This window comes from Theropithecus gelada, chromosome 2, assembly GCF_003255815.1.
Source record: "Theropithecus gelada isolate Dixy chromosome 2, Tgel_1.0, whole genome shotgun sequence".
Taxonomy (NCBI): domain Eukaryota; kingdom Metazoa; phylum Chordata; class Mammalia; order Primates; family Cercopithecidae; genus Theropithecus; species Theropithecus gelada.
In genome coordinates, this window is record NC_037669.1 from 67,770,949 (window position 1) to 67,786,402 (window position 15,454).

Below are 15,454 nucleotides of genomic sequence, written 5' to 3' on the forward strand. Positions count from 1 at the left end.
TAAACCTGTAAAATATTTCAAGAAGGTACCCTTTTCATAAGAAAATACAGTCGTGAAGAAGACACAAAAAGCTTGTTTGCTAAATTTATGAGGGAAACTGTTTACTATCTTGAATCTCTGGTCATTTTTGTTTTGTTTTGTTTTGGAGATTGGTAGTGCTGGTGGTGGTGATTGATTGGTTTTAATTTGAGACTTAGACACCAAAAGCTGTAGGCCATGGGCTCTGATCTAACATTTACTGCTGTATTGTGAAGGTGTTTACCTGCTTGTTTAAGATTCGTTGGGGAAACTTGAATAATCTCAGAGACTAAGCTGTCAGCTTCGTATTGAAGAAGTGACTTGCCACAACATGTTGAAAGTTTTGCCCATTAAATGAGTGCTATTTACAGTATGTTGTATGACACTTAGAAGACTTCATTAAGCAATATGAATTTGTGGGAAGTCACTATTTCTCACCGATCAGCAGTGTTAAGTATCATAATATGGGTTCATTCCTTACAGAGAATGTTCTAAAGGCAGTGGAAAGCAAGGAAAACAGTCTTGCCTGTTCCCCCGCCCCCTTCTCTTTTCTTAAAGACAACCAAGTAGTTCCCTTCTTGCCAGAGTAAGGCATGGTGAGGCTAACAAAGGTGGCAGTGCTGTTTTCAGGGAGGAGTCTAGCTAAACGGTAACTTGGACCTGAGTTTTTCAGTCCCTAGTACCCTCATCACCCTTTTCATCTCACATTGCCACCCCTGACACACGCACGCCAGGCTGAACTCTTCAAAGGCATAATTGTAGAGTGTTTAAGGATACCTGAAGATAAGAGGAGTCCATAAAGAGTCCAGATGGAGCTGAACCTTGGATGAATTTCTTACTCTTTCTGCTCCTCAGTCTTCCAGATTTGTAAAATGGAGATGACAGTTCCTCCTTGAGGGCATGTTGTGCTGACTCTGACTTCTTGATGTGCCTGTCCTCTGATAGCTTTGAAAAGGTTCTGCCTCTCTCCCATGTTAGGTACATTTGTAATGTTTAACCTGGAGAGCCTGGCACAGCATCCTAGGAGTGGAGTGTGGGAGTGTGCATAGCTCTCAATGGAAATTGGACTTTCTCATTCTTCCACTTGCCATGCAGCGAAGAGAGTATTAGCCTAGAAGTGGGGAAGGGGACAGATTGCAAGAGCCGCCAGAACATCTCTGACAACATAGCATCTTTATATGGGAGGGCTCAGCCTGGTGGCCTTTGTATTTTTCTGTTCATTCGCCTTCTAAAAGGCGAATTTCCCTACCTCATCCCCTGCTCCCCAACTCTAGGAGTACTGTGGCATTTGTTGGGAGAACTAGTTTGAAAAAGCAGTTACACTAGTTAAGATGATAAATGCTTACCTGTTGTTGAGGGATTTGGGTGGGGAAGGGGGGCAAGTGATGGTTTAAGAGTTAGGTTGTCACTTAAGGACACATACAGGACGTTCGGAACACAGCAGTACTTTTCAAACAACACAGGTGGTTTAGCAGATGCCCCATTTTTCTTGATAATAACTAGATCCCGAATAGTCTTGCGTCCTTTTCATTTGTGAAATTTTGGTTTGCTGACCAACAGAGGGAGAAACATTTCACCATACTAGTCAAACATTTCATTAGGAACGAGTGAGACTTTCACCCAGTTGTGCTTATATGTTGCATTTTAAGAGGACTTACGGCTGAAATTTACCTTTTGTACATACAGACTTCATCCTGTAGATACCAGATTGTGTTGTGTTCACTGAAGAATTCTGAGTGTGCATTTGCTGAACTGTTGAATGATATCAGTGGCAGAACCATTCAGAGGGCACCTTACCTGTTGTCTACAGTGTGCCAATAAATATTCCTGGCAGATGGGCTGTGTTTTAGGGAATAAGCCATTTTGGATAAGCATTATCTCTGGGTAGTGGAGACCTGCTTCTTTTAGGCATGCTATATTCATGCTATTAAGAGTAATTTGTGAGATTCAAGTAAATTTCCTTTTCTCTCTCGTTCATCACCTGCTCTCTTTTCTCCTATACTGTTAGTGCCTGCTACTCACCAAACCAGGCACTGCTTTTGATTTCCATGGTTCATTTAATCTCTTTTCTGATTTCTCATTTCCAAATTCTGCTCACGACCCCTACACTACCTCTGCCATGTTGCGTGCCTCCCTGGGAAGGGAGAGACCAACTGAGAGAACTTCCTCAGATTGTCATCTTTTCTAGTAAAAATGTCACTTTATCTTTACCTAGCATCCCTCTCATGTCTCAGTAGAAAGTGTCCCCATTCCTTTCTCTAGGCCTTTTGTTTGTATTCTTTCTCTCCCTTTGACCGATGATTTAACCCTTCTGTCTTGCATGCCCTCCATCGTTCTCCCTTTTTGATTGTACGGCATCATCCATGACACTGTTTCCTACAGAAATCCTCCTCAGTTTGCTTGGGTAATGAGCAGAGCAATCCCTTACTTCAGCATCACAGTTCTGAGGTGAGGAAGAGCTCCCGTGCTCTTCCTCTGACAACCTTCAGGCTCTTAATTCTTGCCGCCCTGATCCCACATAGCCTGCTCTCCTAAAAGTCACCAGCGACCTCAATCTCCAAAGCTTAGGCCCTCTTCTCAGTTTGCATCTTACTTTGTCTTTCTCTGCGGTGTTCATTTATTCATCCAGTAGATAATTTTATTGAGTACCTAGCACTGCCTAATGCCATGATGACAAAGATGATTAAATGTGGTCTTTGCTATGGAGTAGTATACAGTTGATTGACAGGTACAGTGTAACGTGGTAAGTGACAACTTTTATAGGTTGTCCCGGAGTAAGGCAGGCTCCTCCGTCTCACATTGGGTGGGCCTGGTGATTAGGCTGAGATTTCTCTGGGGCCAAGCACCTGGCTTACCTTTGCTTCTCGTGTTTAGGATAGTCTTAAATTGGTGTTCAGGTGTCCTCTCTTGTTCTTGGATCGGATTTCTCTGGCGTAAAGTACCCATATTGGCTTAATTGAAACTCTTCATCAGGGTGTAGTTTCTCATAGTTTGAATGGTTTATTCACATTATTAACTCTGGCTACATTATTTCATTTTAACACCTGAATATTGGTTAATGTATGGTAGTTTATTTTAGCACCAATTTAAACTGTTTAGTAATCCCTGTAGACAGCTGATCTGTGTCCCCAGTGAGTGCATGTGGAATGTCTTGTAGTGGTCATTATTTTTTTAAGTATTAACACAATCATACTTCCTCTTTAAAAGGAGTAAAATGTGTTAGAATGACTACTGCTGGTGTTAGAATCTGTGAAAAAGGGAAAGTCACCTTTCACCTAGGGGGTCCTGTGTGTTTCTTGGCTTAGAGTAAGTACATGCCCCTTCTCCAGGGCACTTTCACATGTGTTTGAATCCCTTGTCACTTGTGATCCAGGCTCAGGTAATACAAGGTTTCGTGGTATGCCATCCCATGACCAAAACTTGTGTTGCTAGAGACCAGTGGTAAGCTTGCTCTGAGCTTGCTCCTTTTTTCACAGTGTTTTCTTGCAGAGTCATGACCAGTTCTGAAACACTCAGAATATAACCAGTTCCTTCAATGCTCAGATTAACTGTGATACTGTCATGGCATGAGCATCTGTCCCCACCTCTCCTGTGGCCCCTGTCAGCTATATCATAGCCACTGCCCAAGAGGTGCTCCAGTCACCACACTTATGGCTTAGGGAGCCAGCATGTCATGTACCTAGTGGCTCTCATTTTGTTTCCTGGTAAAGAATAGCAAAATTGGCCAGTGCAGTGGTTCACACCTGTATTACCCCAGCACTTTGGGAGGCGGAGTCGGGTGGATCAGGAGTTCGAGACCAGCCTGGCCAACAGTTTGGTGAAACCCCGTCTTTACTAAAAATACAAAAATTAGCCAGGCATAGTGGCAGGCACGTGTAATCCAACCAAGCTACTCAGGAGGCTGAGTCAGGAGAAGCACTCGAACCTGGAAGGTGGAGGTTTTAGTGAGCCAAGATCGTGCCACTGCACTCCAGCCTGGGCAACAGAGTGAGACTCCACCTCAAAACAAACAAAGAATAACAGCGTTAGGTAAGAATGCAGCAGCTTTGTTTTGGGTTTTGTTTTTAGGTTTTTGTTTTCTAATCCTCCACCACTGACTCTCCCATTGATGAGTCAGACTTGGTCTGTCCAGTTATTTTTCTCCAGTCCATTTCTCCATCCTGGGGAACTGGAGAGGGAGCTATTGGATCTAAAGGAGACTGTTACATTGTGGCAGCCAGTTGTTTTACTTTGTTAATGAACCATTTCTATATTTGTTTTCCATCTTAAACTTGGAAAGTTTATTATATTGTAAGTATCTATCTAGATGGGAATGTCTTGGAGAATTAATATTATGTAGCAATAAAGTATAGGCATTCCTCTCTCCCTGTCTCATTTAGGGCTGTGAATGGTCATGCATTGTGAAAGTGTTTGGCATCTCTTAGAATTTGTGAACAATAGTGCTAAGAGCCAGTGTCAGTTGGAGATTGGCACAGACATAATGGTTTATGGCACAATGAATGTGTCACTTGTGTAAGATTTTTTTTACAGTGACTTTCAGTCTTCACTCCCTTGGGAGCTAGTATGAGCTATAGTTACCTTTATTGCTCTGTATATGTTGTCTGTGCCAATCACAGAGCTGCAGGGGAGCAGAACAAGTTGGAATAATTAGATTGAGGAGTGAATGTCACACTTCTAATTTCATTCTCTTTTCAAGGGATTACTCGTGTCCATTTAATAAAATGAGATTAACCCTCTGCAGCAGGAGTATTTGAAAGCTGTCAGTCAGTATAATCTTGACGGCTTGAAAGAAGTAGTGTTCTCAGCACTCTCAGAAACACTGTCATGTTTTATTGGCTCAAAGACTATTTTACTGCACAGGGATGTGTATGTTAGTGTTATCACTTGTGAATGTATCATTTCCTTTGAAAAAGGAAAAGTTTAGTGTCCATACTAAATAATCCATACAAAATCATGCAGAAATAACACGAACCATATAATTTAGTTTTGAGTTGTCAGATATCAGTAATAAAATACCCAAGGAATTGTGAGACCAGATAAAAATGTTAAAAAAAATTATAAAGCAAATAGTGATATATATTTTTTGAACATTTTAGAAAACCTCGGATCAATTCTCAGCTGGTGGCACAGCAAGTGGCACAGCAGTATGCCACCCCACCACCCCCTAAAAAGGAGAAGAAGGAGAAAGTTGAAAAGCAGGACAAAGAGAAACCTGAGAAAGACAAGGAAATTAGTCCTAGTGTTACCAAGAAAAATACCAACAAGAAAACCAAGTAAGTTTCTGGTTAACAAAGTACAGGATATTACTTTACAAGTGAATTCAAGATATCTTCTAAATGCCTGTTTATTTTGTATCTCCCTCATTTAGACCAAAGTCTGACATTCTGAAAGATCCTCCTAGTGAAGCAAACAGCATACAGTCTGCAAATGCTACAACAAAGACCAGTGAAACAAATCACACCTCAAGGTACTCGAAAGCTAGAATGACATACTAAATTACCGCTCTGATTTACTTAATCGTAATCATGAACCTGGGGTGGTTTTGTGCCTTGGATTTGTAGGCTAGTAATTTTACAGTGGTCTCAAACTTTGCTGTCTGTGCTTGTTGGATTGATTATTGCTAAAGCTGAGCAGCACACTTTGTAGTCGGCTTTGGCATGTGCGGTAGGCAGTTCAGATTCATTGCCACAGTGTCGTGAAGTCTTGTGTGTATTGATGACGTTCTGCCAGAAGCTGTTTTTGATCCATAACTTATTTAATTGGCTCTTCCCCTGTGGTGTTGCTTCTAGGCCCCGGCTGAAAAACGTGGACAGGAGCACTGCACAGCAGTTGGCAGTAACTGTGGGCAACGTCACCGTCATTATCACAGACTTTAAGGAAAAGACTCGCTCCTCATCGACATCCTCATCCACAGTGACCTCCAGTGCAGGGTCAGAACAGCAGAACCAGAGCAGCTCGGGGTCCGAGAGCACAGACAAGGGCTCCTCCCGTTCCTCCACGCCAAAGGGCGACATGTCAGCAGTCAATGATGAATCTTTCTGAAATTGCACATGGAATTGTGAAAACTATGAATCAGGGTATGAAATTCAAATCCTCCACCTGCCCATGCTGCTTGCATCCCTGGAGAATCTTCTGTGGACATCGACCTCTTAGTGATGCTGCCAGGATAATTTCTGCTTGCCATGGGCATCTGGCCACCAAGGAATTTCGCACCCTGACAATTACTCTTGACACTTTTATGTATTCCATTGTTTTATATGATTTTCCTAACAATCATTTATAATTGGATGTGCTCCTGAATCTACTTTTTATAAAAAAAAAAAAAAAAAATCTGCTGTGCACAATTTTCCATGTACATTACAACTGGTTTTTTGTTTTTGTTTTGTTGCGGGGGGAGGGTTGGGAGGGGGAGGGAACTTTTATTTATTGTGTTCACAGACTCCATCCTTTCAGCATATCCTTTTAAGTTTAGTTCTTTCTTCCAGTTATACTATGTACTATCAGTTTTGATATAACTATATATATATAAATATAAAATTATATATAAAGGGTTATTTGAAACCAATCCATGGCAACGCTGGTGCTTGATACACTGTGAAGTGAATACAACATTGAACAGTTACAGATCTGGGACAGTCCCTTCTATGAAAGTGCTGAAATTTAACTAAAATCAGTCTTACATGAAGTATGTTCCAATCCATGTGGGAACTTGACTCTCTCATCTGTCTAAAGAATACTGGACGATATAAAAATATATATTTTTTAAACAATGTGATCTCAAATTTAAAGACTGCTCCAGATAGCCTGCATTTGCAATGGAATAACTGACAAATCACAAGTGGTTTAGTTGGGGAGGGCTTTGATCATTCAGAAGTAACTAAACTAGCTCCAGAATGCCAAGTATTCGTGTAAATTATGGTTACATGTTATCATTTGCTGTTCTTACATAAGCACTCATGAAAATATGGTATTCTGTAACTCGAATTCCATCCTCCATTTTCCAGACCTCTACTCGTGTCTGAGGTAAATCTAGAAATTGTTTTAGTTTTAGGATTGAAGCGGTCTATAAACTGTATTTTTGGTCCATACAGGAAGCTGTCCCTTGTTTCTACTTTCTACATGACATTGCAGTGGTGGTTTCTGTAATTAAAATTTGTTTGCCTCATGTCCCTTCGTCTCATAAACCTTCACTCTACCGATTCAGTTGTGAGCATTCTTTGTTTTTCCTTCTCAGAACCTACTATGATTTGTTTTACTGAACAAAGGTTATCAACCACACATCTAGTCCTGACATGGAGCTTTTCAGTGTTTGGAGACGTTTCTCAATCTCCTGCTGTGGTAGGAACTCCAGTGGTGAACGGCTTGCGCGCCTGCAGCCAGAGTTGCAGGGAAAGCTCGTACTTACTGCGAGCAGCATGTAATCTTTTTTCTTCCTGGACGTAAAGATAGCTTGAATAAACTGTTCTATTTCATTCTCTTCACTCTTTTTACTGTCTTGCAAAAAAAAAAAAAATAATAATAATAGTAATGAAAGACCACTAATACAATTCCACCTCTCCTTATTAAAATAATTTTTTAAATTTTGGTTTTGCTGTTTTTTGGATGTGGGGTCTCTCTTCTATTTGACTTTTACATTTAGATACAGAGTTTGTAGTACTTCAGAGACATTTCAAGCATGAGAATTTGAGGTTACCTCTCTTTATTTGAGGTTTAGGGACTCAGGAGGGCAGCCTAATTTGTAATGAAGCACCACATTTTGGTGTTAAAAACCTGGTTTGCTTAATAATAGAAGTAATTTCTGTCTGTGGAGGCAACAAATAAAAAAATTAACAGCTTGAATTGAGTAGCCAACAGGAAAGGTTCCTTTCACATTTACATTAAAACTATTCTGTAGTCACTAATGTACCATAATTTAAATTCTTTTCTCAAAGGTATAGATTATAAAGCAGTGCCATTTGTTACTGTGGTCCTATTCTCAAATGCATGGACAATGTTCCCCCGTTTTTAAAATAATGCTTGTGTCTGGGATGCAAGCTACTCTTATCTTTTTAAATACATTTTTAAGGTATTTATTAATGAACCAAAGGAAATCAGATGCTTTCTGTAGGCATCAGAATATATAATACATAGTGATTTGACTATGAATTTTCAATCCACATTTTAATATTAGTGGGATATTGCAAAGACATTCCTTCTAAAGTTTTAATATTCCTTTTATTAAGGGTCTCAGGGAGGGTAAATTAGTCAGCCATATTTATTTTCCAGAGGTTTAAGGAATTGCTGTTTTTAACTTTTTAAAAAAAAAAACTTAAATGCCACCAAACTCCTGTAGGTTGCACTGCTTTTTGAACCAATAAGTGTTGGTATGCACTTTGTTCAGACACACTGTGTACTTTTTCAAAAACTAGTTTCATGTAAAGTGATTGGACCCCATAGATTAGTGGAAAAAGCTGATTAACCAGCTACTCATAGGCTGCTAATTCATTCATGCCAATGTTTTGGTTTTTCAGTTTTGCCTCCGTGTTAAATTAAAGAATGGGGAGGGGTGAAGGAAGGGGAGGATTGCTTTAGAACAAGTGGCATGAAATTACCATCTTCATAGAAACCACAGCTAACAGTGGGAGTTATCTAAGCAATCAGATGTTATAGGGCCAGCCCTTTAGTTGCTGTGGTGTATTCTGTTGGGTAGTGAGGTAGTAGGTACTTTATAGACTTTTAATTTTGGAAATTGATGACATCCCTCAGGCATGTATTCTGGAAATGGAATTCCTGTAACTTCCTGTGTCTGCAGTTTGCCCTACAATTAGTAGGCAGCGTGTAAAAACACTAGTGTAGATTTTAAAGATATATATTAAAAGAGGACCAGAAATACTTGGTATTCAGTGGCACAGAAAGCAGGTTAAACAAAAAGCACAGTGTTATGCTTGCAAGTTTCCATTTGTTTTAATACCACGCAATCTTTTACACTGGTGCGTGTGCACGCACACAGAGCTTACCTGACTTTGCTCTGCTTGAGTCATGCAGTTAAAAAAAAAAGACATCTTGACACCCACACAATATTCTAATCAAAACCTTTCAGTTTCAATCTGGATATTTAAAAACATTGGCAGAAGCTTCTGTGAGTTTAGTTCCACTAAGATGTTTCACCTGCCTTATCAAGACCATTCTCAGTCTACTTTTTTAAGCTACCGTATCTTAAATTATTGAAAATTTATTAATTGCTGAATATATAATAACCTTTGCTTGTATGTAACCGAAAATGGTTTAAGAGCCAACATTTAGAGTATGACAATGGAGCTGAACAGTTTTTAATGCGCAAGCAGTTCTGTTCTTGTGTATGACTTGTAACCTTAATTTACTGTGTAAAGATGGTTACATTATTTCCTTAGCTTTGTTTGTTGGAGACAAATAGAGAATGCTTGTTAAGTATGTCAAAACAATCTTATCTTGTGAATTTTTGTTAATGTATTATACGAGCTATATTTTTCATTTGCCCAGAAAGACAGCTTGTATAACGCTTTTGGAAGTTTCTGCTCTGTAATGTCTTTAGAGCTGACAGTCTGTTAGGTTTGTTTTTTTTCTTCATGCTAAAGTGTCAGTTGGTGGTTTTGTGAACTGGTCAAAAATTCACAGGTCTTAAATGTTTTGGGGGAAATTTATATTGGACACTGCTCTTTGTCTAGCAAATAAAAGATGTTAATATATTCCTGTTACTGGCATGTGCACGACTATGTTATTAGAAGCCACTTTATCATTTTCCTGCTTTAAATAGAAATGTCTATTTATGAATCCTGCTTGTAGTTTTTTCACAAATAAAATAGTAAAATTTACATTGGAAATCTCTATTTTTGTGTGTATAGATTTTAGCCTTTAGAATGATAATTTTTAACCTGTGGAATATTTCCAATGTGAATAGGGAGCTCACTTTGTATTTTAGAACTTGTTTATCAGAAGCTGAAGTAGCTGGCTGCTTAAGTACATGCCTCAACGATGCAAAAGAAGACATAATTGAGCAAAAGAATCACCAAAATTTGGAAGAAAATGGACTGCCTCCTAAGTGTAACCTTTGAGATAAATTGCAATGATGTAAAGGAAGGAAATGGGATTTAAGGAAAGAAAATGGAGATAATGCTAAAAATTGCTAATGAGGACTGAAAATCCTCAGAAGACAACCCCTGTCTCTGGCCAACTGGAGTTTAGGTCAACTCTGTCTCAGAGATGTGAATAAAGAGTGTTACTAACCTAAAAGCCACACAAGCTCACTTACTGCCCCATACTAGGGAGACTCCTGCCTGCTGCTGCAGGTGCTGAGGCACTCCAGTCTATAACCTTCCAAAGAATTAAGAAACCACTTAAAACACGTCAAGATCCATCCCCGATTATTTTGTCCTGGGTCTGCACCTGAACTAGCGCCGGAAGGAAAAGAGTGTAGATAGCGCAGGATGTTGAGCTGAAAATGGGTCTGTTTTGATAAAACAGCAAGTTCTGTTCTTCGTCCTCGTTTTTTTAGTACTGAACATGACCCAGGTTTGGCCCCTCAAAAGTCTAGGAAAGGATCTGGAAGGGTTGAAGGACGGGGATTGGATGGGGTCTCTGATGTTTCCCATAGGCCATTTTGGATACAGACGTGCAATCTGCTAACCCCATGCCCCTCTGCTTGCTTTTGTGCCTGAGGAGTTCTCTGAGGGCCCCCACTGCTGGTGGCACTGGTACCACCCTTTGGAGGAGGATGGGAATTGTCTCCCTTACTAGGTGTGGGCCAAAGCAAGCACTTGGCCTTTACAGGGGAGGCACAAGGAAGAGTCATTTCTTACCAGTTGTGTGGACGGAAAGGGACGCAAAAAGGTTTTCTCTAGTCCTCAGCCAAACTCTAGTGTTAACACCAAGTGTCCAGACCCCGTATTGAGAAATCCCATGGCTAGAGTGTGACAGGATCATGGAAGCAGCTCTTGCTCAATTATTCTTGATCAAGGGTGGAGTGGCGACTTCAGCCAGCAAGGGCCCAGGCTTGTGCTCTCTGATTTCGTAGCCATGCAATGTGGAAATGGAAACCAGCCAGACTCCACCTTGGGCAGTGAAGAGAACGTAAGGGACGTCCACGCCCCTGACCTCCCAGCGGTTCTGGAAGGCCACTCCTAACCTTCAAACCATAGCAAGGAAGGTTAGAGCAATCTTTGTGTTAGGATCAAAACTCCTGAGAAAGGTGTTTGCTAACCACTGAAGGAAGCCCACGGCCTGTCTTTAGGGCTTCTGTCAGGAAAGTACAATGGACGTAGACAACTAGATACTGCAGGAGGGCTCTGATTTTCCGAGACAGGATCCTAGGATGTGTCTAGAAGCCTGGGGAGTGAAGGTAGATATGCAGGTGTGATGTTCTGCCTGATAGTTCCTCTCTCCAGGCATTAACTACAAGGCTGGATGGGGGCTCACTACAAGACATCCAGTCCCTAAGCATGATCCTGTCACACTCTAGCCATGGGAAGCACTGGTGCAACCCATTTGCCAGTCCTTCCCTGGACGAAACCCACCCCAAAGAACTGGGAAACCCTTCAAGGCAGTTTTTAATGAACGCTTCAGTTGTGGAACTGCATGAATCCAAGAAGGCCAGCTGAAAGGCTTGGAGGAGTCAGGAAGGAAGAAAACTAAATATCCAGCACCCAACTCTTCAAAGAGTTCAACTTCCTGTTGAAAACAGGGACAGACCAGGGGATTCTTAGGGAGGCCAGTATTGAGCACTGTAACTTTAAATGCAGCCCTGAACCCCAGACCTGAAGCCCTGCCAGTGTCTTACCCTACAGGCCAGACCAGGAGCTACTTGCCCAAGTTGCCCCACTGGTTCTGTCAACCCGGGACTCTCAAATAGCAGAGTAGAACATCACACGGATATGATTCCTGGAAGCCACAGAACTAAGCGAGACTCCTACCTCTGACTGCCTGGTTGTCCTTGGGCAAGTCAGCCGACTGGGCCATTTCCCTCAGTTCTCAAATAGGGATTAGAGGTGTATGCGCTCCTGCTGTGTTCTCTGCTGCAAGGAATCATGGCGCAGTGCCCCCAGAGGTGGGTTGTGTGTTACCATGTTTTTAATAACGGGGAGCAAAAACTTTTTCTGAACTTTCATTCTGATGCTTCACTGATGACATCGGAAACGAAGAGAATTTGTTTTGTGATTTATTGTGTTTTCAAGTTTTAATTCATGAGTTTTCCTGTACTAAAACAAAGAGCAAAGTTGGTTAAAGCCTGCATGTAAATAAAGTCCAGTGGGATTTTTGACACCTGCTTGATGTTTCTCTGTCTACAAACAGTGTTGTAATGGATACGACCTTTCATCATTAAACATTCGATTTTTTAAAAATGACGTTTACTGTCCTGTTGTTATTGAAAAGGTAAAAGTTGAAAGTTGATGGGAGAAGTAGAGACATGCATGGTACCTGCCGTGATCACACAGTAGAAGCTTACTAAGCATTAATTCCTGGGTTGTGCATAAATAAATGTGTACGTACATACATGTATATCTTCTTGAGAATGGGATTTTTTCTCATTGGTGCATAAATGCCACAGGCTTTTTGCACAGACAAGTTTGAGCTACAAACCCCTAGATCTGCCACAAATACACTCATGGAGTGAATTCTAGATGAGAATCATTTTTTCCAGCCTGAGTCATTCAACCATCACAGCAGCCTCAGAATGAGGAGCGCTCGGTGTCTGGGAGCCAGGCAGGTTTACAAATTGTATTAATTGCCTCTTCACATTAAAAGGAATTTGTACCCGTTTGGAGAAGTCTCCAATAAAGTTATCTTATTGGTTGGAATTAGAGCAATCTAGAAAATGTGTGAATTCAAGGCATTCCCAAGAGGCAAAGACCTCTAATAAATTATACTGTGAAGTTTCAAGCAACTCCTGCTTGTAGAAATCATCCTGACAATGCACACGAAGGCAGCAAACAAATAGGGGAATAAGAGGGAGAATTACAAGTGGCTTCCATCCATCTTAGAACAATCAGCGGCCTCCGGCGCTGTTAATGCTGTTAATCGTGTCGTGTCGTGGTGTCGCGTGTGGCCTGTGCTGGCCGGCAAGATGGGGACCACTTTGGTGGGCTGCTGAGCAGAGGCAGGAATGCCAACACCCCGGCTGGGCTCACCCCTCTTCTACAGAGGTTGATAAATCCCAAGTGGGAGCTTAGGCCCAGTTGAGACTAAGTGAACTGGAAATGGAGACACATGTGAGGAGAAGTGGTGGGAACAACAGTTGACTCTACAACCTTTGTTTATGTTCCCAGCCCTCTGATAGTTATTCATTAGTGGTTTGTTTTTTGCTTTTTTGTTTTTCTTTTTTTTTTTTTGAGATGGAGTTTTGCTCTTGCTGCCCAGGCTGGAGTGCAATGGTGCAATCTTGGCTCAGTGCAACCTCCACCTCCGGGATACAAGGGATTCTCCTGCCTCAGCCCTCCAAGTGGCTGGGATTAAAGGTATGTGCCACCACGCCCAGCTAATTTTTTGGATTTAGTAGAGACAGGGTTTCACCATGTTGGGCAGGCTGGTCTCAAATTCCTGACCTCAAGTGATCCTCCCGCCTCAGCCTCCCAAAGTGCTGGGATTACAGGCGTGAGCCACCGTGCCTGGTCAGTTATTCATTAGTTCTATGCAACATGGATTGGTATCATCATTGCAAAACTTACTGAAATAGAAAGAATGGCACATTTTATTGGTACTGTTTTAATAAGGCATTGTAAACACGTTTAATCTTCACAGTGACTCTATTGAATATAGCAAGGGTTGGCAACTACAGCCCATGGGCCTAATCCATCCCAATGCCTGTCTTTGCACAGCCCTCAAGCTAAGAATTACTTTTACATTTTTTTAATGGTTGAAAAAAATATTTAAAGAATAATAATTTAGGCTGGATGCAGTGGTTCACACCTGTAATGTCAACACTTTGGGAGGCTGAGACAGGTGGATCTCTTGAGGTCAGGAGTTCAAGACCAGCCTGGCCAACATGGTGAAACCCCATCCCTACTAAAAATACAAAAAATTAGCTAGGCATGGTGGCGTGCACCTGTAATCCCAACTACTCAGGAGGCTGAGGCAGGCGAATCAGTTGAACCCAGGAGGCAGACGTTGCAGTGAGCCAAGATCATGCCATTGCACTCCAGCCTGGCAGCAGAGCGAGACTCCATCTCAAAAAATAAAATAAATAATCTTAATGATTATTAAATGATTTCTGAAGAATAATTGTGATGTGAAAATTATATGAAATTCAAATTTTAGTGTCTGTAAATAAAGTTTTATTGGAACACAGCACAATTATTCATTTATGTATTGTCTATGACTGGCTGTTTTCCCCACCACGACAGCAGAGTGGAATCATTGCAACAGAGACTGTGCGGCCCAGAGCCTAAAATATTTACACTCTGGCCCTTTCTAGAAAAAGTGTGCGAACCTCTGCAATACCATCTTAGTCACGTTCTGTGAAGTAAGCACTGATACAGCCCTCCATGTCTGGAGACTCAGTAAGAACTCAATAAATAGTTGTGGAAGGCAGGAATCCTAACTCCCTGCTTTACAAATGAGGATGCTTGGGCACAGGAAGGTTACCCAGCTAGTGAGTGGGGGAGTCAAGGTTTGAATCAAGGCTGTCTAATGTAGAGCCCTGGCTTTTAGTTTTCAAGAGACTGAATGCACAGCTTGCCCCAAAGCGTGTTCCTTGAAACATCAAGTAGGCCAGATGCCTAGCTTTGGTCAAATGTGTTTGGCAATGACTGTTTGACATAGACGTCTTCTTGAAGTTTCACAGTGATCATTAGCGTATCAAAGGCTCTGAGAAGTGCTGCAGGAAAGAGACCCATTTAACTTTCTTTACTATGGTGTTTTAAAAACTTAAAAAAATTTGACCTACCTTCCACCAGCTTATATAGCTTGGGTGAAAGCTTAAGTGAACAGAGCGAGGGACTTGCAGGTAAGACATACTAGGTACAATTTGCATCTGTGACCTTGAGCGCATCATTAAACCTCTCTGAACCTTCATTTCTTTCTCTGTAGAACGGTAAGACAGTTGTAAGGATTTAGTGAGCTGATGAGGTCCTGGCTCCTGGTAGATGCCCAGAAAATGACAGTTCCCTCCTCCACTTGGGTACTAACTCCGATGTCCTGCAACCTGCTGTTTCCCACCGTAGGGGCCACATTGGGAACCACTGTAGCTTTGCAAAGTGACAGCTCATTTCACGTTCAGTTCAGGTGCCTAGTGGTTACAGATAGGACCATTCAGAGCCATCAAATGCAATCCCAACTGCAGAAGAGGGAAGGTTCTGGCATCGTAATTGCAGACCAGAAAATGCTCCCAGAGCATCTGCATGCCAACAGCATGGCCCGGCCCGGCACCGTGGCAGGGAGCTGCACTCCCGCCTTGTGGGTTTCTCGTCCATCATTTTCTGGGAGAGAT

General features: G+C 41.6%; 1 protein-coding gene across 3 annotated transcripts in view; it reads left to right on the top strand.

Moving 5' to 3' along the window:
* RYBP (RING1 and YY1 binding protein) overlaps positions 1 to 9,857 on the top strand; it is a 71,331-nt gene extending 61,474 nt beyond the window's left edge. The window contains exons 3-5 of one of the 3 annotated variants that reach the window (XM_025375996.1): positions 5,115 to 5,291; positions 5,387 to 5,485; positions 5,808 to 9,857. In XM_025375996.1, the coding sequence (XP_025231781.1) occupies positions 5,115 to 5,291; positions 5,387 to 5,485; positions 5,808 to 6,060 (529 nt within the window). In that variant the 3' untranslated portion in view covers positions 6,061 to 9,857. The remainder of the gene's footprint in view (positions 1 to 5,114; positions 5,292 to 5,386; positions 5,486 to 5,807) is intronic. The other 2 variants (XM_025375999.1, XM_025375997.1) reach the window with 2 other exon arrangements.
* Positions 9,858 to 15,454: the final 5,597 nt, after the last annotated feature.